This window comes from Aquarana catesbeiana, linkage group LG02 (genome assembly GCF_042186555.1).
Source record: "Aquarana catesbeiana isolate 2022-GZ linkage group LG02, ASM4218655v1, whole genome shotgun sequence".
NCBI lineage: Eukaryota > Metazoa > Chordata > Amphibia > Anura > Ranidae > Aquarana > Aquarana catesbeiana.
Genome location: NC_133325.1, coordinates 628,015,767 through 628,041,714, shown reverse-complemented (window position 1 = coordinate 628,041,714; position 25,948 = coordinate 628,015,767). Strand labels below are relative to the sequence as shown.

At 43.6% G+C, this 25,948-nt stretch overlaps 1 protein-coding gene across 3 annotated transcripts in view; it reads right to left on the bottom strand.

Annotated features, from left to right (window-relative positions):
- Window positions 1–25,948, bottom strand: part of ASMTL (acetylserotonin O-methyltransferase like) — a 107,900-nt gene that overhangs the window by 14,596 nt on the left and 67,356 nt on the right. For all 3 annotated transcript variants that reach the window (XM_073616415.1, XM_073616417.1, XM_073616416.1), the window contains 3 exons: window positions 17,822–17,984; window positions 12,865–13,046; window positions 1,345–1,462 (listed from right to left, as the gene is read on the bottom strand). In XM_073616415.1, coding sequence (XP_073472516.1) covers window positions 1,345–1,462; window positions 12,865–13,046; window positions 17,822–17,984 — 463 coding nt within the window. The remainder of the gene's footprint in view (window positions 1–1,344; window positions 1,463–12,864; window positions 13,047–17,821; window positions 17,985–25,948) is intronic.

The window sequence follows — 25,948 nt, the reverse complement described above, 5'->3', positions numbered from 1 at the left end:
TTTTGGTGCAGGCCTAAGGCTACTCTACACAATTTGAAATGAGAGGAGACGCAATCTGTCCTCATGGACAAAAGAAGCATATAGATTTTTTTTTTTTTTTTTTCATCACGTGTGGAAGGAAAGAAAATTGCTTGATTCCCCCATCAACACAGTCAGTTTTGTTGGGGAATGCCTCACACAGCGCTATTGTGTTTTGCGGGTGCAGGGAGCCTTCCCAGCCAACAGTACACAATGATTACTGCTAGCGAATATAGCCACCGGCAGTAATCACATGTAAAAAATCCAACAGGCTGGTTGTACCCAAGTCGATCAATGGATCAACTTGGATACAATCAGCCTGCCCATTAATGGTTTGACTGTTGGCCAGTGCCTGGCCAAATTTCGATCCATGTATGGCCGGCTAAAAAGTGAAACACTCTGAGTTTTCCCTCCATTAACATGCAATGAAGAAACCCAGATACAAAGTCCTTTATCCACTTGTTAGAACAGATGATATTCAAATATAGTTTGCAAACGATAATTTAGATCTGCCCACTTCAGTTTTAGAGTTTTCAGAAAAGAGCAATTAAAGTTGAAGTAAACTTGTACAACTACTCTACTAAATACTGAGCAAAGGGTCTGAATACTTAGGACCATGTGATATTTCAGTTTTTCTTTTTTAATAAATCTGCAAAAATGTCAATAATTCTGTGTTTTTCTGTCAATATGGGGTGCTGTGTGTACATTAATGAGGAAAAAAAAATGAACTTAAATGATTTTAGCAAATGGCTGCAATATAACAAAGAGTTAAAAATTTAAGGGGGTCTGAATACTTTTCGTCCCCACTGTATATACATACACACACACACACACACACACACACACACACACACATACATACATACAATACATACATACAACATAGTGTGGTTGTCTCAAATTTGATTGCAAATGTAAAAATCCAATTCAAAGGCATATTTTATGTTATTTTTGCATTTCTACATGTCCGATCTTCCACATTTTTTGTTATGGTATTTATTACAGGGATGTGTAGATTAGCCACTAGAGGAATCTTTATATTTTCAGCTGGTTGGTCAACCTATTAGGACATATTTATAAAGCAGTTAATCTCTTTAAAGCAAGTTAATCTCCTAAATGTATATCTAAAAAATAAAGAAAGAAATAAAAAAGCCAATTCTCAAGCAGATGAGAAAAAGTGACCCAATATTTTGCCTTCTTTACAGTTAACAGTTACATTTTTTAGCACCAACAGGTTTAATAAAAGCATGACTGCAATCATGTATATTATATATAGCCTGCTACATGAAAAACCGGAATGGTACAGAGACAGAACATAAAACATACCTCCTAAATCACATGCAGTACTGTACTTGGAAAGGTCAAAAGCTGTTGCTATATCTCTTGCTGTTATTTTAAGCATGCAGTGCATGGCCCTCATAAAACGTTCCTGGAATTCAGGTCCCTGGTAATAAACAAATTTTTTTTTTAAAATGGCATTATATAAGCATTCTAGCAGACACTTGGAATTTTTATCATAACATTTGATCATTATATATGTTAACTTTTGCATCAATTCATCAGAAGAAGGGTCAACACAAAAGATTTTAGCAGATTTGAATTGATGCAGAATTCCCGAAACCTCTTAGATGGAGCAGGGAAAGTTTAGAAGCTCTACTAGGTTTTAATTGCTATCTGTGTCCCTGCTGGAGATAACCATCTTTACGTTTTTGTCCTGGTAGCCACCGCTACCAGAAAGAGAGGGGAAATCTAGGAGAGAAAAGGGGTTGATTTACTAAACCTCTAGAGTGCACACTCTGGAGCAGCTCTGCTTAGAAACCAATCAGCTTCCAGGTTTGTTTGTTTTTTTGTCAATTGAACAAGCTGAAGTTAGAAGCCGATTGACCACCATGCAAAGCTGCACCAGATTTTGCACTCTCCAGTCATCAACTCCAAAGTGTCTTCCAAGGTGCACACCTCTTCCAGCGTCACGTCTCTGGGTCTAAAAATGACAGGGAAATCTAATTTATGTGGACACGGACAACATTGCAAACCTGTGTATACAATACATGTACACCATTCAAACTTAAAAGAAAAATGTTTTAGTAGAGTACAGTTTTAGGGTTGGCCAACAACAATTACATTTTTAAAAGTAAAAAAATAGACTATAGATTAACCACTTGCCTACAGGGCACTTTCACCCCCTTCCTACCCAGGCCAATTTTCACATAGTTACACTGGTTCAGCTTGGACTAATGTAACTATGCACATACCATTCCTGGCTGATCTCCCTGAAAGTTGGAAATCACTGTGATAGGCACAGTTACTACAGTAATCTCCAATAGCTTCCAGATTGCATGCCGAGCAGCTGCCCTGCTGCTTACTGAACACAGAAGGTCACCTGCTCAGCAAGGGCACCATGCAGAGAGCTCTTTGCATTCTCTCAATGAATGCAAATCATTATCTGACTGGACGAGGTGGTGACATCACAGAGATTGCTTTGTATTAATTTAGAAAATGCAAAAAGTTTTCCGGTGCTCATGTCAACCGGTTGACCTCTGTTTTCAGTAAGCAGCAGGGCATAGGACCTGGATGCTAGTGAAGATCACCGTAGTAGCAGTGCCTATTACAGTCATTTCCAGCTTCCAGGAGGAAGGAGTCTGGACCTGTGGGAGTCACCAGAGAACATCAGGGAGAGTGGGAGAGGTCCCCCCAAAAATGACCTACAAGCCTAGTTGACTTTTCTTGCTTCTAGTAAGAGAGTTACCAACATCTGGTGAGTGCGGAGTGAACACAACATTGCACGTGGTGGACACACAGGGCATACCCTAGGAACAAGGCACAAAGCACTCAATATTGCACAAAAGGACTTAGTTTGCACTGCCCCTTTTTTCTTATGAAAACCATTATAGAAATATTGTTTGTCATCACCATTATGCATTCACTACAATAATTTTTTTATAAATAATACATTTATGGTTAAGCAAGCGCTGCCTGAAATGTATTCATATTTGTTAACCTAGTTGAATAGTATGGACAGCAGCTGCTCATATCACCATCATTAATACTTTTTGGTTGTTCACCTTGGTGCAGGTGTCTTATTATTTTTAAAGCAGAAACTACTCCCCAAACAGCAGTAAACGTCTGACAGAGGTTCTAACCCCTGCCCAATCTATCCAAAAATTGAAACAATAAACATAAAGCCTTTTAAAATTGTATTCTTAGATATACACATATTAGCTTACAATAAATAATCTTATCAATGTGCACTGAGGTTATGTATAGTTTGTAAATAGAAACAATTGCTCATTACATACGAGTGCTTTAGGTAGTGCTTTGCAGAGTCATGCAGTAATTGAACCTTACTGCTCAATGTTTTCAAACCAAGATTTTAAACGCATTTGACTCAATAAAAACAATGTGTTGTCAGGAAGCATAAATCTCTGTAGTTGAGAGTCTAGGAGACCACAAAGACCTTTCTATAATGGCTAATCTCCAAATCTGTATATTTAAACACAATATTAGAAATACCGCAAAGCATGCATAGGATAAAATACAAGGAGGCACATCATAAAATTATTTAAACACTAAAAAAGAAACTACATTTTCTCAGTAAACATTAAGAGCCCCTTCATACCTGCCCATTTAGTTGTGATGAGTTAATGTATACTGTCTTAAACGATGATGGGTGTAGCATTAAGGCAGCCCTATCTATTAGACGCCTTTCACACAGGGGTGCTTTGCAGGCGCTACAGCGCTAAAAATAGTGCCTGCAAAGCGCTCTGCGCTGGCAGGACGCTAAAAAAAGTCCTGCAAGCAGCATCTTTTGGAGCGGTGAAGGAGCGGTGTGCATACCGCTCCTGCCCATTGAAATCAATGGGCAGCGCGGCTAAGCAGCGCTTAGTGGGTGGTTTTAACCCTTTCTCGGCTGCTAGCGGGGGGGGGGGGGGTCGAGTGCCCCGCTAGCGGCCGAATAGCACAGCGAAATTGACGGTAAAACGCCGCTAAAAAATAGCGCCGCTTTACCGCCGACGCACCCACCGCCCCAGTGTGAAAGGGGCCTTAGAATGGGCTTGCTAACACACAGCAATAGAACAAATCCCAGATTTGAACAATTTTTTTTTTAACCCAGTATATCAAAACGCAGGACAAGTGTGTGTGGTGCACTTCATAAATAAATGGCACCGCAAAAAAAACTGCACACAGAATGGTGCGTTATTGTACAGTGCCATGCAAAAGTATTCATCCCCCTTGGCATTTTTCGTGTTTTGTTGCCTCAAAACCTGGAATTAACATGGATTGTTTGAGGATTTGCATCATTTAATTTAAAGAACATGCCCACAACTTTAAAGATTTTTTTTTTCAATTGTGAGGCAAACAACAAATAGGACAAAATAACAGAAAAAGTCAATTTGTATAACTATTCACCCTCCTAAAGGCAATACTTTGTAGAGCCACCTTTTGCGGCTATCACAGCTCCAAGTGGCTTTGGATAAGTCTCTATGAGCTTGCCAGATCTTACCACTGGGATTTTTGCCCATTTCTCCTTGCAAAACTTCTCCAGCTCCTTCAAGTTGGATGGTTTGCACTTGTGAACAGCAATCTTTAAGTCTGACCACAGATTTTCTATTGGATTGAGGTCTGGGCTTTGACTAGGCCATTCCAACACATTTACAGGTTTCCCCTTAAACCACTCAAGTGTTGCTTTAGCGCTGTGTTTGGGGTCATTGTCCTGCTGGAAAGTGAACCTCCGTCCTAGCCTCATATCACACACAGAGTGGTACAGGTTTTGCTCAAGAATATCCCTGTATTTAGCACCATCCATCTTTCCCACAACTCTGACCATTTTCCCAGTCCCGACTGCTGAAAAACATCCCCGCAGCATGCTGCCACCACCATGTTTCACTGTGGGGATGGTGTTCTTTGGGTGATGTGATGTGTTGGGTTTGCGCCAGACATAGCTTTTTCTTTGATGGCCAAAAAGTTACATTTTAGTCTCATCAGACCAGAGCACCTTCCTCCATACATTTTGGGAGTCTCCCACATGCCATTTTGTTTTTTTCTGAAAGCAATGGCTTTCTTTTGGCCACTCTGCCATAAAGTCCAACTCTATGGAGCATACGGCTTATTGTCGTCCTATGTACAGATACTCCAGTCTCTCCTGTGGAACTCTGCAGCTCCTCCAGGGTTACCTTAGGTCTCTGTGCTGCCTCTCTGATTAATGCCCTCCTTGCCCGGTCCATGAGTTTTGGTAAGCAGCCGTCTCTTGGCAGGTTTGCTGTTGTGCCATGTTCTTTCCATTTGGTTATGATAGATTTGATGGTGCTCTAATGCCCCATACACACGATGAGATTATTGTGTGTATTATTGTATAGTGTATATAGTGTGTAGCATTATTGCATGCTAATCTCAGATCGATTGATCTGATGAGTTTACTAAAGTCACAAAAATCCCCGCACGACAGAAAAAAAAATTGGAAATGTCATGTATTGTATTGCATTTTCGAACTATAGCTGTACTGATTAAACAAAAATCGTACGATCTGGCATCGTACGAAAAATGTTTTCATGCATGTCCGCTAGAATAAAATCAGATGAACTGTCCTGATCGGCTCTCGAAAGCTCTGTACTAATGATCCGATCTTCGTACGATCGCTTCGAAAGCGTTATTTTCTATACGATTTTCTGATCGTGTGTACGGGGCTTTAGGGATCATCAAAAGATTTGGATATTTTTTTTATAACCCAACCCTGACTTGTACTTCTCAACAACATTGTCCCTTACTTGTTTGGAGAGTTCCTTGGTCTTCATGGCAGTGTTTGGTTAGTGGGGCCTCTTGTTTATGAGTTGCAACCTCTGGGGCCTTTCAAAAAGGTGTGTATATGTAATGACAGTTCATGTGACACTTAGATTGCACACAGGTGGACATCATTTCACTAATTATGTGACTTCTGAAGGCAATTGGTTGCACCAGAGCTTTTTATTGGCTTCATAACAAAGGGGGTGAATACATACGCACATGACAATTATCAGTTTTTTTATTTATGAAAAATAGTTTTATGTATATATTTTTCTAATTTTACTTCACCAAGACTATTGTGTTCTGATCCATCACATATAATTCAGATTAAAAAAAAAACATTGAACTAAAGGCTGTAATGTAACAAAACAGGTAAAAAGCCAAGGGGGTGAATACTTTTGCATGGCACTGTAATGAATAAAAGTCTCAAAAGGGACTAAACATTTCAAGGAAACAGGCACCCAAAAGGTACATACCTATATTTAAAGTGTTACTAAATTCAGGACCCTGCATTCACTATATGTGGTCTCAACATAGAAATGCAGCTACAGTATTTTAGTAAATATAAACTGCTAAATGCCTTTTCTAATCAGCAGTATATAGCAGTCTTGTATCAGTGTGTGGTTAAAGATTGCAGGAGGGGTTTTCATTCTCCCCCGATTGTCATAAGACTACAGGACCCCTGACCCTCTGTCTGGACAGTACTGATTGGCCCTGTGCTGATCACATGCATTCTTACAAAAAAAAACTCTCTAGCAATTCACACTAAACTGAACATCCCAACATAACATAAGAAATCTTTACAACTTGGATTTTCTTGCCCAATTTCTTTATTACATCACATATAAAAATTCACACAGATGTTAAACCGGTTAAGCAGTCTTGAATAATCCGGCCACATCAGAAAGGTTTTAAAAGAGTTACTAAAGCCAGGACCCTGCATTCACTATATCTGGTCTCCCACAGTACACAGAACATGGAAATGAAATTATTTTAGTAAATGCAAACTGCTAAATAATTTCTCATCAGCAGTATATAGCAGTCTTGTAACTTCTATCTGTGTCCGGCTCAGCACTAGTTAAAGCTTGTAGAAGGAGTTTTCCTTCTCCTCTGACTGTCCTATGAGGCTGTAAGACCCCTGACCCTCTGCCTGGACAGTGCCGATTGGCCCTGTGCTGATCACATGCACCCTCCCCCAAAAAAAAAAAAATAAAACTCTCTAGCAATACACGCCAAACTGAGCATGTGCAGAGTGGATCCTAGGGCAGCAGATGGATTGGGCACAGTAAAAGAAGGGATGGATCAGGGAAGAGAAGACGAGGTCAAACAGGACAGTGCAGAGGATTAACCCCTCAGGTTCCACAGCAAGTATAACAAGCATGCTTTACTGCATATACACATTGATTTTACTGTTGTGGGTCTAGTAAAACTTTAAGTGACAGATCTATTGTTCATTTAAATAACTGCCTTCGCATGTCCCCAACCCCCCCCCCCAAAAAACAAAACAAAACAAAAAAAAAAAAACACAAAACCTTGTGGGTCAGATGAACATATAGCCTTTAAGGCTAATGGTATCAACCTTTGATTGCTAATGGTATCATCACTTTGAAAACATTTAATGTATAAAGTAAGTTTTCAGAACTCAAAGTGAACTGTACAAAATCATTAGCAACACCCCTGAATGATGCAGCTCATTCCTGTAAATCAATGCCCAATTTAAATCAATTTGATATTTAAATACAGTGAGGGAAAAAAAGTATTTGATCCCCTGCTGATTTTGTACATTTGCCCACTCACAAAGAAATGATCAGTCTATAATTTTAATGGTAGGTTTATTTTAACAGTGAGAGACACAATAACAACAAAAATCCAGAAAAACACATTTCAAAAAAGTTATAAATTGATTAGCATTTAATGAGTGACATAAGTATTTGACCCCTTTGCAAAACATGACTTAGTACTTGGTGGCAAAACCCTTGTTGGCAATCACAGAGGTCAGACGTTTCTTGTAGTTGGCCACCAGATTTGCACACATCTCAGGAGGGATTTTTGGATCCCTCTTTTTTGGTTGGTACTGACAATTCAGCAAGCAAAAAAGGGTAGAGGGAAGGGTCCCGAGTCCTTTACTCCAAGAAACAGATTTTACAGGCAAGTCAAAACTAATTTTTTTATGATCGTACCTTACAAGAAACAGGCATAGATGAAGACAACTGGGATGCCCAAAAGAAATACATAAAATGAGGGGAGTGGGCAACAGAGCAAACAAATGCCCACAAAAATAAAACAAGAGACCAAGACCATAACTAGACAACTGCTTGAAACACCATAAAGTCAAAGCCGGCATCAGGTGAGGCTTGAACATTCACCTGGTAACATTTGCAAACATGAACAGGGAACCAGGTGGCAGCCTTAAAAATCTGTGAAATTCATGTTTGATTCTGAAAAACCCAAGAAACTCCCATAGCTCTATAATGAGGGAGGTAAAAAAATATGTGATCCCCTACTGATTTTGTACGTTTGCCCAATGACAAAGAAAGGATCAGTCTATAATTTTAATGGAAGGTTTATTTTAACAATGAGAGACAGAATAACATCAAAATCCAGAAAAACACACTTCAAAAAAGTTATAAATTGATTTGCATTTTAATGAGTGAAATAAGTATTTGATCCCTGGCTCCAAAGTGACTTCTATACAGCTAATGAGTTGAGATTAGGAGCACTCTCTAAAGGGAGTACTCCTAATCTCAGCTTGTTACCTGTTTAAAAGACACCTGTCCACAGAAGCAATGATCATTTGTCAGTGGGCAAATGTACAAAATCAGCAGGGGATCAAATACTTTTTCCCTCACTGTAGTAGAGTGCACATTAAGATGAAAGGGAGGAAATGGGATAAAATTATGACTTCTTAATTCCACCTAGAAATTGTAGATTTTGAAAGCAGGATGCCCTCTGCTAGACTCATCATAAAGAGCAATCAGAACTTGTAAGTCTAAAGGAGACGGTAGCAGACAGGTAAACACATACAGTATGAACCGCATCCAAACAGTGAAGAGAGATGTCCCTTGGAAACTTAGGAGCTGGACAGACAGAAGGTCTGCCTCCTTCTGGGCTGCGCAACTTCCTGTGCCTACTCAATGGTTGGTGTAAGCCATGGCTATGTGGCTGTGGCAGTCTGAGTGAACTGAACCTGCATTGGGAGCCCCTGAAGCGGAGATGCCCAGTTCTGAAGGAAGAGTCGAAAAGCCCCGAGTTCCAGAATATTTATGGGAAGTTTGGATTCCTCCTTTGACCAGATTCTCTGAACAGTTCTTATCCCAAGGACACCCCCCAGTCCAACAGACTGGCATCCAGTGTAAGAGTTTCAAATGGTAATGGAAAAACATTCCAACGCTCGATTGAAAATACACTGATTAAGCAGGAGGCTGACTGTGGGAAATATATGCAAGAGAAAGTGCAGCCACAAAGTCTGTTTGTCCTATGCAGATTAAATGCCGAGTTGCAGCAGTCTGAGGAGGAACTGTGCATAAGGTACTGGCTCAAATGAGGCTACTATCAGCATCAGTACTCTCATGCAAAAGTGCACCCAGGAACGATGTCTGGATAGCAGGATCCATGCTTGGGAGTGAAGAGACCTGATCTTTTCAGAGGAAAGACAGACTGCCTGGTTTGTGTCCAGGACCCACTCCTAATATTCCAGATGGTGAGAAGGGTCAAATGGCCACATGAGGATTGAATTTCCTCCCAAAGTTCAGCGTCTGCACAGTTTGCTGGCATTTATTTTTTTTTTTCCCAAAATAATTTATTGTATTTTTTAGCATTCTCGTTACAGTGAGCAAGATAAACACTGAACAGCCAAGCGAATTTCTTGAAGATCAGATTTTTTACATACTTGTTCTTTAACCCCTTTCTTGCCACCCTTTTTTTGAAAGATGGGAGGTGGTGTTCCTGATCATATGACCACCAATTGGCTGGTGCAGTGGTCACATGATCATGAGCCCTGCCCACCAGCTCCCACTTCGTGACAGGGAGATGTTGGCAACCGCTTGGTCACTGTGCTGACAGCATGCTCTGTATAGAACACTGGAGCATACAGCCAGCATTAATTAAGGTCCATCCACTGAGTGGATGCATTTGCTCATTACAGGGCTAAAGATAACATGTTGAAATTTACTGTAGGCTTTGTCTTGACATACTTTAGAGTTTTGTGCTGACTAACTGAAAGTGAACTGAGGAATATTTGTACTAGGAGGATTCTTCATGTTCGTTTAAGATTGAGATGACTACAACAGAAATACTCCAGTTTATCATCCATTTTCTTATTCGCCTGGAAAGACACCAAAGTGGGTCCCTTATCTGAACCAGGTAGAGGAACGAAGAGTCGAATGTGGATATAAGTGTCCACCTTGAAAAAGTAATTTGGTCCGGCAGCTTGAGTACTGACAAGGACTGCCTTAAATATCCCAGGGTTTGTCCCAGACAGCTTTGCATACTGTTCCTTCACCTCATCAAGGATGTCTTGGTCTTCTTCAGTAGGTACCCTGGGGAAAAACCTCTCCTCACTCATCTTTGCAAAGTTCCTAACAGATCGTTTGCTGGCATTTAAAGCCTAGATAGAGCGATCTTTCAACAGCAAATTGTCCAGGTAGCCCACAATGTGGACCCCCTGAGAACTAAGTACAGCCAGAACAGGGGCCAATATTTTGCAGCATTTTATGTAGACCTGAGGCGTAGTGGATAGGACAAATGGCTGAGCCAAAAAAAAATTAAAGTGACAGTCGCCCACCACAACATGGAAAATGTGCTGATGGGGAGGGAAAATGAGAATGTATAAGTAAGCATTCTGAACGTGATCCAATGCCGGATAACCCCGGTTAAAGAAAAGCAATGGCCCACCTGGCTGATTCCATTCAAAAGTTTTGAATTTCAAGGAATACATTTAGACACTTAAGGATCAGGATAAGATAACTGCCACCCTTGGGATCATAAACAGGTTGGAATAAACACTAATAAAACCTGTCCCCTGTAAGAACAGACTCATGAGGTGAGCAATTGCTGAAGAGTAGCATGCAGATTCTCCAACCTTTGTGAAGAAGGCGGCACCCTAGAAAGGACATTCCAGACCCAGAGGTCAAGAATGTTGAAAACCTAAATGGCCAAGGCGGCCTTCAGATGTCCCGTAACTTGAAGAAGTAGGGCACCACATTACCGCTAGGGGACTTTGGGCTGGACCTAGCTGGCTGGGGAGTCCAGGGCTTGCAACCAAATAAGAGTCCTGGGATTAGATTTGAAGAAAAAGGCCTGGGAGCGGCAAAAGGAACTTATTCTAAACCCAGAAGATGAGTATTTACTGTACTTAAGAACATTATTCGTCTTTTTTGCTAGGTTAAAGCATGCCTTTATCACAAGTGACTTCCTTAATTTAGTACAGGTGTTTGCCAAAGAGATGTCACCTGGCAAACGACATACATTCCAGGTGATTTTACAAGCCAGTTCAGCAGACCATTATTTACACCAGAGATTTTGAAACATTTCATTAGACAGAAGGCCTAACTTGGACATCTGCTGAAGAGAATCTCCAAGACCCTCAACACAATACCTCAAGGCAGTCAGAAAACGTTCCAAACTCTGGAGGACAGAAAGGTCCATGAGAATAACTCTAGGGTTAGGGCCATATTTTTTGATCATACCGCAAGGATCTCACACATTTCCATGGATTCATCTTCCATCTTTTTGTCAGAGTCCAAGTATAATCCCAGTGGTGTGGCTAGGGTACTGATCTGGATTTTGCAATTAGCCAGAAAGACTGGTGCTTAGCCGAGTTTGAGCAGGAATCCAGAAAGAAGAAACTTCCAGAAGAACCAGTAATCCCCCTCAATATAGAAAGACAACCAACACCTACACACTAGAAAAAAAAAAAAACTGAGGATTGCTGTGAAAGGGAGGGGGGTTCATGGCCTTTTTGTTCACCAATGTACAGTTACCTGGAGGCAGAAGCATACAACCCAGGTGTCTTCAACTATACTTGTGTCCTGTACTATCCGATCAAAAAAAAAAAAAAAAAGAAATCGTTTCAGCTGTCAACTTTGCGCATTTTGACTGATGAAGGTTTGCTACTACCTAACAATATGACAAATCGATCACAGCCCAGCTTTTTTACATGTGAACTACTGTCTTCTTTGTGGCAGGTTATGTTCCATCTGTAAAAATATACAATGGGTTCTGGGAGCAGTTTAACCTTGTTCTTGCTAGGTAACAAGTTGCTACCAACTTTTAATGCTTTGGTTTCAGTTAACCACTTTTTAACATTTTAAAAAGTAGTGCTGCAATCTTCCAGGCTCTGTGCGAGCCACTGCCCCTCTGCATACTGACCACAGGGGGATGCCAGCTTGGCATGTCCACCATTTATAGAACGCCATCCATTGAAAAATACAAGCCACTCTACGAATGGCAAAGAGGCTGATTGAGCAACCCCCTGTGGTCAATGGGCAGAGCGGAAGCTGCTCGCACAGGACCGGGAACATTGCGGTTCTCTCCGTTTGTAGCATGGACTACTACAGTGATTTACAGCATCCCCAGGGGCCCTTCAGATAACAGATATGCATACTTACATGAAGTCAGGCAATTTATAAATTCCTAGAGTTAAACTAAGAAAAGTATAATCATTATACAGGATAAAACACCCAACTTTTCTTTTAATTCCTGTGAACCTAAACGTAGCTAATATGATTCTCAAGATCATCCTCTGCTGCACTCTAGTGGTACAAGACATACTGTAATTCATTAATCCTCTCATTTATCACAATGCGTAGGCGAAAGAAAAACATATACAGAATGAAAGACCCATTTCAAAATGTTAGGGCAGTAGTTGTAAAATAATTGTTATTTTCTTTGTTGTGTGTGCAAAACCTGAATCATTCACAAGCACTACATAACTGAACCCCAGTAAGCTAGGTCTTTTTTTTTGTGTCACTGACAGAGAAAAATAGATATGGAATACAAAAGAGGATTATGAAAAAGGAGACACACTGGGAAAGATTATAAAATAGGCAACTACAGGTATATACTTACATGCACATGTTCAGCTGTGTGTCCATGGTCTTTATGGTGATAGTTTATTCCTTTTACTACTGCAGACTCCAGGTGGTTATAATGGGGCCACAAATAGTCATTAGAGTAAATGATATAACTATGAACTGAAAATTCCGCATCAGATACCAAGAAGGTATTAGCTAACTCCGTATTATTATATGCTAATATTAAGAAGAAAAAAAAGAAACAGGTTATATCTGTACAGCACCATCAAAGTCCTGGTTTTAGAAAATATTTTTGTTGTTTGACAGCAGCAGAAATGACATGTCAAATAATATACAAATATAAAGAGTAGGATTTACAGTATCTCACAAAAGTGAGTACACCCCTCAAATTTTTGTAACTATTTTATTATATCTTTTCATGTGACAACACTGAAAACATGATACTTTGCTACAATGTAAAGTAGTGAGTGTATAGCTTGTATAATTTGTTGTTCCCTCAAAATAACACAACACACAGTCTAGACCGCTGGCAACAATAGTGAGTACACGCATAAGTGAAAATGTCCATATTGGGCCCAATAAGCCATTTTCCCTCCCCAGTGTCATGTGAGCCATTAGTGTTACAAGGTCTCAGGTGTGAATGGGTAGCAGATGTATTAAATTTGGTGTTATCGTTCTCTCATACTGGTCACTGGAAGTTCAACATGCCACCTCATGGCAAAGAACTCTCTGAAAATCTGAAAAAAATAATTGTTGCTCTACATAAAGATGGCCTAGGCTATAAGAAGATTGTCAAGATCCTGAAACTGAGCTGCAGCATGGTGGCTAAGACCATACAGTGGTTTAACAGGACAGGTTCCACTCACAACAGGCCATGTCATGTTCGACCAAAGAGGTTGCTCAGCATCATATCCAGAGGTTGTCTTTGGGAAATAGACATATGAGTGCTGCCAGCATTGCTGCAGAGGTTGAAGGGGAGGGGGTCAGCCTGTCAGTGCACAGACTATACGTCACACACTGCCTCAAATTGGTCTGCATGTCTGTCGTCCCTGAAGGAAGCCTCTTCTAAAGATGACGCACAAGAAAGCCCGCAAACAGTTTGCTGAAGACAAGCAGACTAAGGACTGATGCAACCAAGATACACTTATTTGGTTCAGGTGGTGTCAAGCGTGTGTGGCGGCAACCAGGTGAGGAGTACAAAGACAAGTGTGTCTTGCCTACAGTCAAGCATGGTGGTAGGAGTGTCATGGTCTGGGGCTGCATGAGTGCTATTAGCACTGGGGAGTTCATTGAGGGAACCATGAATACCAACATGTACTGTGACATACTGAAGCAGGGCATGATTCCCTCCCTTTGGAGAGTGGGCCGCAGGGCAGAATTCCAACATGATAACAACCCCAAACACACCACCAAGACGACTACTGCCTTGCTAAAGAAGCTGAGGGTAAAGGTGATGGACTGGCCAAGCATGTCTCCAGACCTAAACCCTATTGTGCATCTGTGGGGCATCCTCAAACAGAAAGTGGAGGAGTGCAAGGTTTCTAACATCCACCAGCTCGGTGATGTCGTCATGGAGGAGTGGAAGAGGACTTCAGTGGAAACCTGTGAAGCTCTGGTGGACTCCATGCCCAAGAGGGTTAAGGCAGTGCTGGAAAATAATGGTGGCCACACAAAATAGTGACACTTTTGGCCCAATTTGTCCATTTTTCACTTAGGGGTGTGCTCACTTTTGTTGCCAACGGTTTAGACATTAATGGCTGTGTGTTGAATTATTTTGAGGGGACAGCAAATTTACACTGTTATACAAGCTGTACACTCACTACTTTACATTGTAGCAAAGTATCATTCTTTCAGTGTTGTCACATGAAAAGATATAATAAAATAGTTACAAAAATTTGAGGGGTGTACTCACTTTTGTGAGATACTGTACACAGATATCTGATAAGAAAAGTCACTATATAAGGCTAGGTTCACTCTGTGTGCGGCCGCAGGGCACAGCAGGGGGTCCAGTGCGGACCTGAAATGGAGCTAAAGACACACAGGACTCTTCTGCTGTGTGCTCCGCCGCTGCCCCGGAGATATGTGAACTGGCTCCATTGAGAGCCGGCCACACTCTCCTGTCATGCGAATTGGATGCAGAGAAACACGCATCCAATTCGCATCAGTGTGAACTCAGCCTAAAAGACAAAGACTGATTAGGTTACCTGCTATTAATACTAATTACATATTATCAGCTGCAATGACAAACTCCTAAACACCTAGGAAACCTGACATAGGTATAGTGTACACATTCTTTAGACTGTTTGGGTATAAGCAATAGCCATGTACAAACATTAAATAGTACTAATGATGCTTTTTCAGATACTGAGTCTATGTACTAGAAACATAGTACCAAAGATAATCGAACATCCAACATACAATTGTTACTAAGGCTCCATTCACACTTGTGCAACCTGCCATGATGATTTGGACATCAAAGTTGCATGACAATTCGTACCCCATGTTTTCCAATGATAACCATTTATATATGTGCGACTTAAAGTTGCAGCAACTTCAAAGTAATTCATGCACTACTTTGGTCCGCAAATTGAGGGCCATAAACTTCAATGTTAACCCTTAAAAGTTGCATGAAAGTTGTACCTGAATGTTATACAATGCAACAGTTTTCGATTATCAGTGGTCAAAACCAAAGTCATATCCAAGTCTTACCGATCCAAAATTGCAATAAAGTTGTGTCAAAGTTGCACTCCAAAATCGGCGCAACTTTGGAGTCACACAAATGCGAATGGAGCCTAATTGCTAGACATTTATAAGAGATGACACCCAGGCTTTCTAACTTGATGAGTCTAAGTCTAGATATAGTGTTTAACCACTTGACTTCTCGAAGATTTACCCCCCTTCATGACCAGGTCATTTTTTTGCTTTTCTGGCACTGCATTACTTTAACTGACAATTGTGCGGTCATGCAACACTGTAACCAAAAGAAATTTATATAATTTTTTCAAACAAATAGAGCTTTCTTTTGGTGGTATTTGATCACCACTGGGTTTTTTTATTCTTTGCACTACAAACAAAAAAAGACCAAATAAATCTGCTGCCGTACTCCTATGTGAGGCGGTTGGGCAAGCATAAGCCCTTACATTTACCCAGTGAAATGGCTGGCCTCGGGTGATACACAAAGATGAAAGAAATCCTCCTACATAAGTCGTATTCATTTATCTGCAGCCCTTTCTTTTCTACATCCGTTAAAAGTCCAGAATTATAAAGAATTCAGAAAAATGGGGGCAGAGAGCTGAATGCACACTAGGGAGAGCTCAGTGAGGAGAACACTGAAAGCTGATTGAAGGGAAGAGTCACACCCCCCTCCACACAGCAACAGAGCTGAGGCTGTCAATCAGCTGGAGGTCCCTCCCCTGTCACTATTTTTTTCTTGGTGTCAGGAAAACCTGTCAGAACTGATTCATGCTGATAGCAGAGGAACAACGCAGTAGACAAAAGTGACACTTAGTGCTTGTATTTGAGCCAAGTACACATTATAGAGGGATATGCTTCGTTCACATTTCTTGTCTGTGGTTTACAACCACTTAAATAAAGCTGAACTCCAGTATTAGATAAAGTTGACAGCATATAATTCGTCTGCAGCTTGCTGGACATGTAAGGCACCATTCACATTTGGTGTTTTGGGATCTTGAGCAGATTCACACAGCTCAGTGGGGGGGAGATCGCGGAACTAACATCGCATGGTTAGTACAGCGGCTCCCGACCGGACCTACTTTGCCGGGAGTCAGCCAATGACAGCTGATCATGTAATGTAAACAGAGCCGATATTTGGCTATTTTTTCTCCTCGCGCTGTTAGCGTGAGAAAAAAAAAAAAAAAAGCTGATCACCGGCGGGGGACGTCGGTCATAGCTCATCTATGCCACCTGCCAGTGCACAACAGTGCCGCCTACCAGTGCCCACCAGTGCCACCTACCAGTGCCCACAGTGCCACCCATCAGTGTCACCAATTAGTGCCTCATCAACAGTGCTGCCCATCAGTGTCACCTACTAGTGCCCATCAGTGTCACCTACCGGTGCCACCTACCAGGCCCATCAGTGCCACCCATCAGTGCCATCTTATCAGTGGCCATCAGTGCCACCTTATCTGTGCCCATCAGTACCGTCTTATCTGTCCCTATCAGTGCCGCCTTATCTGTGCCTATTAGTGCAGCCTATCAGTGCCCACCAGTGCTGCCTCATCAGCGCATATCAATGAAGGAGAAAAATTACCTGTTCGCAAAATGTTATAACAAACTATGAAACATGATTTTTTTTTTTTTTTTTCAAAATTTTCCATCTTTTTTGTTTAGCAAAAAATAAAAACCTCACTTGTGATTAAATACCACCAAAAGAAAGCTCTATTTGTGTGAAAATGATACAAATTTAATTTGGGTACAGTGTTGTATGACGGCGCAATTGTCAAAGTGCGTCAGCACTGAAAGCTGAAAACTGGTCTGGACAGGATAGGGGTTTAAGTGCCCAGTCAGCAAGTGGTTAATACACTGGCCAACAGTTGCAGCTATCGTTCAATTGAAAATATTCCTTCGACAAAAGTCAGTTGTACAGTTAACTTCTGTCCAGCTGGGGAACATACACACAGATCAAAATTTGTCCGATCCCTGCTAGTCCGGCGGAATTTTAATCAGTGCGTATGGCCAGCATAAGTATACAACTTATTCTTTTACAGGGTTAGCTATTAGAGATTTTTTTAATACTAGCTACGTGGTCGCTTTAATCAGTAAGTACTTAATTTTCCTTGTGTCCTTAATCTTCAAATTGGCAGGCTGCCGCCTAATATTTTTTTATTCCCTGAAACTTAGCAATTGCTATTTCACTTGTGGAAATCATCTGTACAAAGAAAAGCTACCACATTTCGATAGAATTTTTGCTCTCATTTTAAAGTTTTCAAGACTAAAACATTACACAGAAATAAATTACCACTAAGATTCACCTTGATGAGTTTTCTCTAGCAGGCCAAGGGCGACACAGGCATCAAGAAGCCTTTCAGTTCCATGTACAGAAGCATTAATCTTATCCGCAATATCCATGGCCTTCAGCGCACCTTTATCTTTCAACTTATCAAAGACCTTCAGTTTAGATGCTGCAAACAATGTCTGTAAACAGAAAGACAAACAGAGGAAATCGCAGTGCTGGACATTTATCTACATTGTGCACATGGACAAGGACTAGTCTGGGCTATACAGATTATACATGGAACAAATACTTTTTGTTAGAAAATTGTGTTTGCTTCCTTCTGTGTAAAGTCCCTCTATGAGCATCTTACTCTCAAAGCTGGTTATAAATTGGGGCAATTCCATTTAGAAAAAAAATACACATATTTGTGAATTATGCAAAACAAATTGTTACTAAAATAATTCTTTATGACACGTCGGTGAAAAAAAAAAGTATGCATAGTCAAAAATAAAAAATGACATATGTAATAGAGTACTCGCACAGAGTATGCTCAATGATTTATATGTGCTATGAATATAAAATAGATCAGTTAATTCTTCCAGTAACCCTGTCTAGATGTCACCTTGACTAGGGGAAATATGTCATTATTACACCAGTGATCTTTATTATAAAGTTCATATTTTTATGGGAGACATCACACCACAGTGCAAAATTTCAGGGCCCTTTAGGACCTTTTCGCCAGGCTGCACTTTCAGGTCCATTGCCACGGTGGCAGACAGGACTTCATTTGTTCACAGATCTCTGTGAATGAATGACATAGCCATGCTGGCAGAGTCCTGAACAGATGTGTCAAGTTCAAAAGTGACAGCTTCTGTGGTGGTGAAAGAACCTTAACGCCCCTTGCACATGGGGTGAGCTTTGTTTAGATCAGCAGGGGATGTGTCCGCTTACCCTTTGCTGATCAGAGCAGTTTATGTAGAGCGGACCCAGACCAAGCCTGCTCTGCTCTTTTGGCGGCCGGGTGTAAATTGACTCCGCTGTTCATTTACGCAGGACTGCCCTCCGATCCAAGCTTCCTAGATGAAGGAGGACTGATCCCCTTCAGGATTGGAGGTAGGTGGGTGTAAATGGACACAAGTCAAATTTACACCGCAGGTTCATAGGGGTAAATGGAGAATCTGATCAGATCCACCTGAAAAACTGACAGGCAGACCTGATCTGACACTTTGGGGTAGATCTACTAAAACTGGTGCACACAGAATCTGGAGCAGCTGTGCATGGTAGCCAATCTGCTTCTAACTTTAGCCTGTTCAATTAACCACATTCCGCCGCCCTATAGCAAAACAATGGCCGGGGAGGTGGCTCTCCTCTTCTGACTGGACGTCGTATGACATCCTTCTGAACAAGGCGCGCAGCGCGGCAGTCAGTAGTGCAGTGTGACGCTCCGACTCACCGCATCTCCAATCACGGTAAAGAGCCTATAACGTAGGCTCTTTACCATGTGATCAACTGTGTCCAATCACAGCTGACCACACAGTAACTAGGAAGTGCCGGTTATCGACATTCCTCTATTCACGCTGACAGGGTGTGAGTAGAGGAGAGCCAATAAGTATCTCTCCTGACAGGGGGTGATCTGCACTGATAAACAGTGGAGTGATTATCAGTGCAAACCCATCAGCGATGCCCCCTAGTGCCCTCAAGTGATGCCTTTCAGTGCCCATCAGTGATGCCTTTTAGTGCTCATCAGTGCCCATCATTGCCACCCATCAGTGACATCTATCAGTGCACATCAGAGCCGCATATCAGTGCACATCAGTGCCGCATATCAGTGCCCATAATGGCTGCCTATCAGTGTCACCTATCAGTGTCACCTATCAGTGCCCATCAGTGCTGTATATGTGCTGCATATCAGTGCCCATCAGTGAAGAAAAAACATTTCTTTTATAAAATTTTATAACAAAGAACTTTTTTTTTTCAAAATTTTCAGTCTTTTTTCATTTGTTTAGCAAAAAAAACACAGTGGTGATTAAATATTACCAAAAAAAAGCTCTGTCTCAAAAAACAAAAAAAACAAAAACAATAAAACCTGGACACCGATTGGTTTCCATGCAGAGCTGCACAATAACCCCTATTTGTAGTCAGAATCTTTAAGTGTGAAATGCGATTCTCCTAATAACCAAGGCCTGAGGTGTGCCTTGGCCTGACTGGTCAGTATACCTGAAAAGAGGGCAAAATACACCAAATTTAGGTAAAGAAGGGAAGGTAACAATCCATCAAGTGGAGTAGCATGCGCCCGGGTGGCAATGTGTGTATTCGGTAAGTATGCACTATGACAGGAGAAACCCACCGACTCCTGTCTAGGTGTTGAGAAGGAACCCCCATGGAACCTGCAAAGCTACCCAGAACCAAAGTAAACGTCCCGTGAAAGACTGGATGAGCCTGATGCCGAGACAACCCAGACATGAGAATGAACTGCTTGTGAATGAGAGGATATGCGGAGGAAAGGGAGCAAGGGCTGGCCCGAGGAGCCCCTGCAAAATGATGGCAGCGAAGAACGAAATACTTTACACGGACACCAGTGAAGTAGCTCAGTGAAATGCCCCCAACCCCTGGCCTACCCATACTTGGTATAGGGATGTGAGAGGGTGAGTGCAAAGAACAACTGGCAGGAGTTCAAATGCTGGATAAGTGATGGAGTAGGCAGATAAGGCCCAAGCGCTATGGCAATAAGCATCGTCAACATGGAGAAACCATGCCAGGCCCAGAACACTGGTCCCATCTGATTCAATTGGGTCATGCTTCCGCCTGTGACCTGACGACCGGGTCTGAATCCTGGACCGAGGAAGGAGGGCCAGACTCCATCCTGGGGAAATAAGTCCCATGGCATGATACAGTCATACCCAAAGTGATTGAAGCCCCCCTACCTGGAACAGGCTGGGGATTGGAAAAGATGACTGGACTGATGTCCCCGAGCAGTTCTCCCGGCAACATCCTAGACAAGAGATCAGAGCAGAGAGTGGAATCCAGAACCATGACGACGTTTGCCCAATCCTATCATTTAAGAACCGTCAAGGGGACGTGGCTCAGCACACACCCTGAGAGAGACTATAAATTCCTGGGCGGTAACCAGGGCCTCTATGCAACAGGACGTCAACTGAAAGAAAAATTGACTGCTTCCGACCCAAGGGTGCACCCAGTGGTGAAACGACATCTGCACCAAACAACTAGCCCTAACATTGGGCAGGACTGACGGAAGTGAGTGCAAGCATGGTTGATATCGGTATGGATGTCAATACAGCCCAACCTGAGAACACAAACTAGAGAAATGACAGACAAGACATGAGAACAACAAACCCCCTCTGTGCCTACCTGAGTATGAGAACATGAGCAGAAATGCGAAGATGACTGCGTGTAAATGAACCTGATGACGGACCCCCACCATCCTTGTGTGGTGAATGACATGCATCGTATGACGTATGGTATACAGGCGAGAAGGTTGTGGTCAACAATCATTAACAAAGGAAACCTCAGCCCGTATGGATCTGTAGACGTGACAGATCCCGACATGTGAGCCCTAGCTAACTGACCCAGGTTAAACATGAACAAAGATACGATGATACATGACAAACAACGAAGATGAAAACAGCTACCGGGGTATATGCCGTGACTGAACACCAATGACCCTCTGAGAAACGCTGAGGCTGAAACGCTATGACAGAAATGCTGATACTGAACGCTGAGGCAGAAACGCTATGACAGAAATCTTGGGGCAGAAACACAAGGACAGCAGCGCTATGACAGAAATGCTGAAACTGAATGCTGAGTCCGAAACGTAATGACAGAAATCCCTGGGCAGAAAGCTGAGGCAGAAATCCTGGGGCAGAAACGTTATGACAAAATGCTGAGGCAGAAATGCAATGACAGAAATCCTGGGGCAGAAATGCCTTGACAGAAATTCTGTGGAGAAACGCTATGACAGCACGCTGAGACTGAAATGCAGAGGCAGAAATGCAAAGAACAGAAATCCTGGGGCAGAAACGCTATGACAGAAATGCTGAGACTGAACGCCGATCCAGAAATGCTGGGGCAGAACACTATGACAGAAATGCTGTGACCGAAAACGCCATGACCGAAAACGCCATGACCAGAAAAACGCCATGACAGAAATCCTGGGGCAGAGACACTGTGACAGAAATCCTGGGGCAGAAATGCTATAACAGAAATGCAGAGACTGTACGCCAAGACAGAAATGCCAGGGCAGAACGCCATGACAGAAGTGCCGGGGCAGAACGCCATGACAGAAGTGCCGGGGCAGAACGCTATGACAGAAGTGCTGGGGCAGAACGCTATGACAGAAGTGCTGGGGCAGAACGCTATGACAGAAGTGCTGGGGCAGAACGCTATGACAGAAGTGCTGGGGCAGAACGCTATGACAGAAGTGCTGGGGCAGAATGCTATGACAGAAGTGCTGGGGCAGAACGCTATGACAGAAATCCTGGGGCAGAACGCTATGACAGAAATGCCGAGACTGAACGCTGAGACAGAAATGCTGGGGCAGAACGCTGACAGAAATGCTGGGGCAGAAACGCTATGACAGAAATGCTGGGGCAGAATCGCTATGACAGAGATGCTGGGACAGAAACGCTATGACAATGATGCTGGGGCAGAAACGTTATGACAGAGATGCTGGGGCAGAAAGCTATGACAGAGATGCTGGGGCAGAAAGCTACGACAGAGATGCTGGGGCAGAAAGCTATGACAGAGATGCTGGGGCAGAAAGCTATGACAGAGATGCTGGGGCAGAAAGCTATGACAGAGATGCTGGGGCAGAACTCCTGGGGCAGAAACGTTATGACAAAATGCTGAGGCAGAAATGCAATGACAGAAATCCTGGGGCAGAAATGCCTTGACAGAAATTCTGTGGAGAAACGCTATGACAGCACGCTGAGACTGAAATGCAGAGGCAGAAATGCAAAGAACAGAAATCCTGGGGCAGAAACGCTATGACAGAAATGCTGAGACTGAACGCCGATCCAGAAATGCTGGGGCAGAACACTATGACAGAAATGCTGTGACCGAAAACGCCATGACCGAAAACGCCATGACCAGAAAAACGCCATGACAGAAATCCTGGGGCAGAGACACTGTGACAGAAATCCTGGGGCAGAAATGCTATAACAGAAATGCAGAGACTGTACGCCAAGACAGAAATGCCAGGGCAGAACGCCATGACAGAAGTGCCGGGGCAGAACGCTATGACAGAAGTGCTGGGGCAGAACGCTATGACAGAAGTGCTGGGGCAGAACGCTATGACAGAAGTGCTGGGGCAGAACGCTATGACAGAAGTGCTGGGGCAGAACGCTATGACAGAAGTGCTGGGGCAGAACGCTATGACAGAAGTGCTGGGGCAGAACGCTATGACAGAAATCCTGGGGCAGAACGCTATGACAGAAATGCCGAGACTGAACGCTGAGACAGAAATGCTGGGGCAGAACGCTGACAGAAATGCTGGGGCAGAATCGCTATGACAGAGATGCTGGGACAGAAACGCTATGACAATGATGCTGGGGCAGAAACGTTATGACAGAGATGCTGGGGCAGAAAGCTATGACAGAGATGCTGGGGCAGAAAGCTATGACAGAGATGCTGGGGCAGAAAGCTATGACAGAGATGCTGGGGCAGAAAGCTATGACAGAGATGCTGGGGCAGAAAGCTATGACAGAGATGCTGGGGCAGAACGCTATGACAGAAATGTTGGGGCAGAACGCTATGATAGAAATGCTGGGGCAGAACGCTATGATAGAAATGCTGGGGCAGAAACGCTACGACAGAAATGCTGGGGCAGAATGCTATGACATAAAAGCTGGGGCAGAAATGCCATGAGAGAAACACTGGGGCCGAACACCATGACAGAAATGCTGGGGCAGAACACTACAACAGAAACGCTGATGCAGGAACGCTATGACAGAAAACCTGGGCCTAAACGCTGAGACAGAAATCCTGGGGCCAAAACGCCACGATATAACACTTGTGACTGAAGTGGTGGATGCCCGGGAGGCATACGGGGATCCCCCCCAATGATGCCCCAAGCGAGTACCGGGAGATGAGCAGGCGGATGAGCGCCCCCCCCATGAGAACTGGGAGGCATGCGGGCGTCCCCTCCATGCTTGGCGTAGTTTCAGGGAGGTAAACTGGCGGGTGAGTAGCAAGTGGGTGGGTGGAGGATGGATGGACGCCCCCCCATGAACGCCGGGAGAAGCGGGCAGGCGGCTCCCACGGCGCTGGCAGGAAACACAGGGATGAAAGGGAGAAGCGGGCGGCGCCCCCCCACCGTGTGAGATTGAGCCAAGCTAAGGTGACGGAAGGGCGGACAGTCCCCACCGCATGAACGCCGGGAGAAGCGGGCGGGCGGCACCCTGGCCAGATGGAGCCATGGAGAAAGTGGGTGGTTGGAGAATGGATGGACGAACGGCCCCCCACTCACCCCTGGCATGAGCGCCGGGAGAAGGGGGCAGCCGGTCCCTCCACGATGCTGGATTGAACATGGGCTAAAGGGGAGGATGGGAGGGCAGCTCCAACGGCGCTGGCAGAAACACAGGGATAAAGGGGAGAAGCAGGCGGCGGCGGGATTGAGCCCAACTAAAATGATGGATGGATGATGGACGCCCGCCCGCTCCCCCCCACATGAGCGCCGGGAGGAGCGCGCGGGCGGCACCTTGGCCAGATGGAGCCGAGGAGGAAGGAAGGATGGATGGACGGACGGACGCCCCTTCCCGACATGAGCGCCGGGAGAAGCGGGCGGGCGGCCCCTCTACGATGCTTGATGGAACATGGGCTGAAGGGGAGGATGGGCAGGGTGGCCCCCACAATGCTGGTGGACCCCAGGGATGACAGGCGGGCGGTCCCCTGGTGGTGTTCAAGAGAGGAAGCGACACCATAGCTGTGGCTGACTGCCGCTCTGTAAGGAGGCCGGAAGTAACGTGCGTCCACCCAGAAATGCCGACAACCCCGGCCCTGACAGAGGAGGCTTAAATAGCCCTCTCAGACTCCTCCCACAAATACAGGCTGGCCTCCGGCCAGCCTTACACATTTCAGAGGGCCCTAAATACCGATTTAACATGTAACAAGCTGCAAAAGCTAGCCTTTAAATACTCTTTGGTTGGGCCTTCACATTTGCATGTTTTTTGAACAAAACACTCCTTCACTAGATGTAGGCTGGCCTCTATTTGTTCATAGTCTCCCTCCCCCTTCACTCTTCCTTTACATCTACCCCCTCTTTTTACCTCTCTCTTGCCTGACTTGCTGACATTATACTTTCCTTTGCACCCAAAAATCTTCTGTGTGACAAATGCTGTAGAAATGATTAGTCCTCTATATATACAGAATAGTGAAAATACAACCATTTGGCTATTCACTTAAAATAAACTTAGCAAAAAAACTAAGAAAAGTGCAGTGCGTCTAGAAGTATTGGCAGATGAACAGGGAAACTGAAATCAATGGAAGCAGCTGACTTTGGCAAGTGGTCGAGAAAAAAGTGTGTCCCGGCTGAAAAGTTTGTATAGCAGGAATCACCAGTCCACTTCCAAGAGGTCTTCAACAACACATCCAAGATTTGGTGTACAATGCTTAACAGCAATGCTGTTGGGCATTCTGAGTCCACAGGGTGCAGAGTAAGGAGGCAGATCACAATAACAATAGGTCCTGAAGATGAGCATGGGAGGAGGAGATGAGGGAGCTACAGAGCAGAAGGTCTTGGGAGGAGAGGAGAGGATGGTTCGGGTGATATTTGGAGATAAGATTGGTGATGTAGCTCGGTGCAGAATTGTAAATGTCTTTGTATGTTATTGTTTTGAATTTTATTTGATGGGCAATGGGAAGACAGTGGAGGGATTGGCAGAGAGGGGGGGGGGGGGTGGACACTGAACGGTTGGATGAGTTTGGCAGTGGCATTTATGACAGACTGAAGAGGGCATAGACTAAGGTTCATGTATGAGGGATTAGATGTGCTTGGGGAAAGGGGGGGGGGGGGGGGGGGTATAGTATGATGCAAAGTAGCTGGCTTATAACTTTTTCTGCCTGGCTACCAAAGTTTTATTTTACTAGTGCTAGCAGTAAACGCAGAAACTGTACTTAAGTCAATTAATTTAACAATCATTATGTGCAA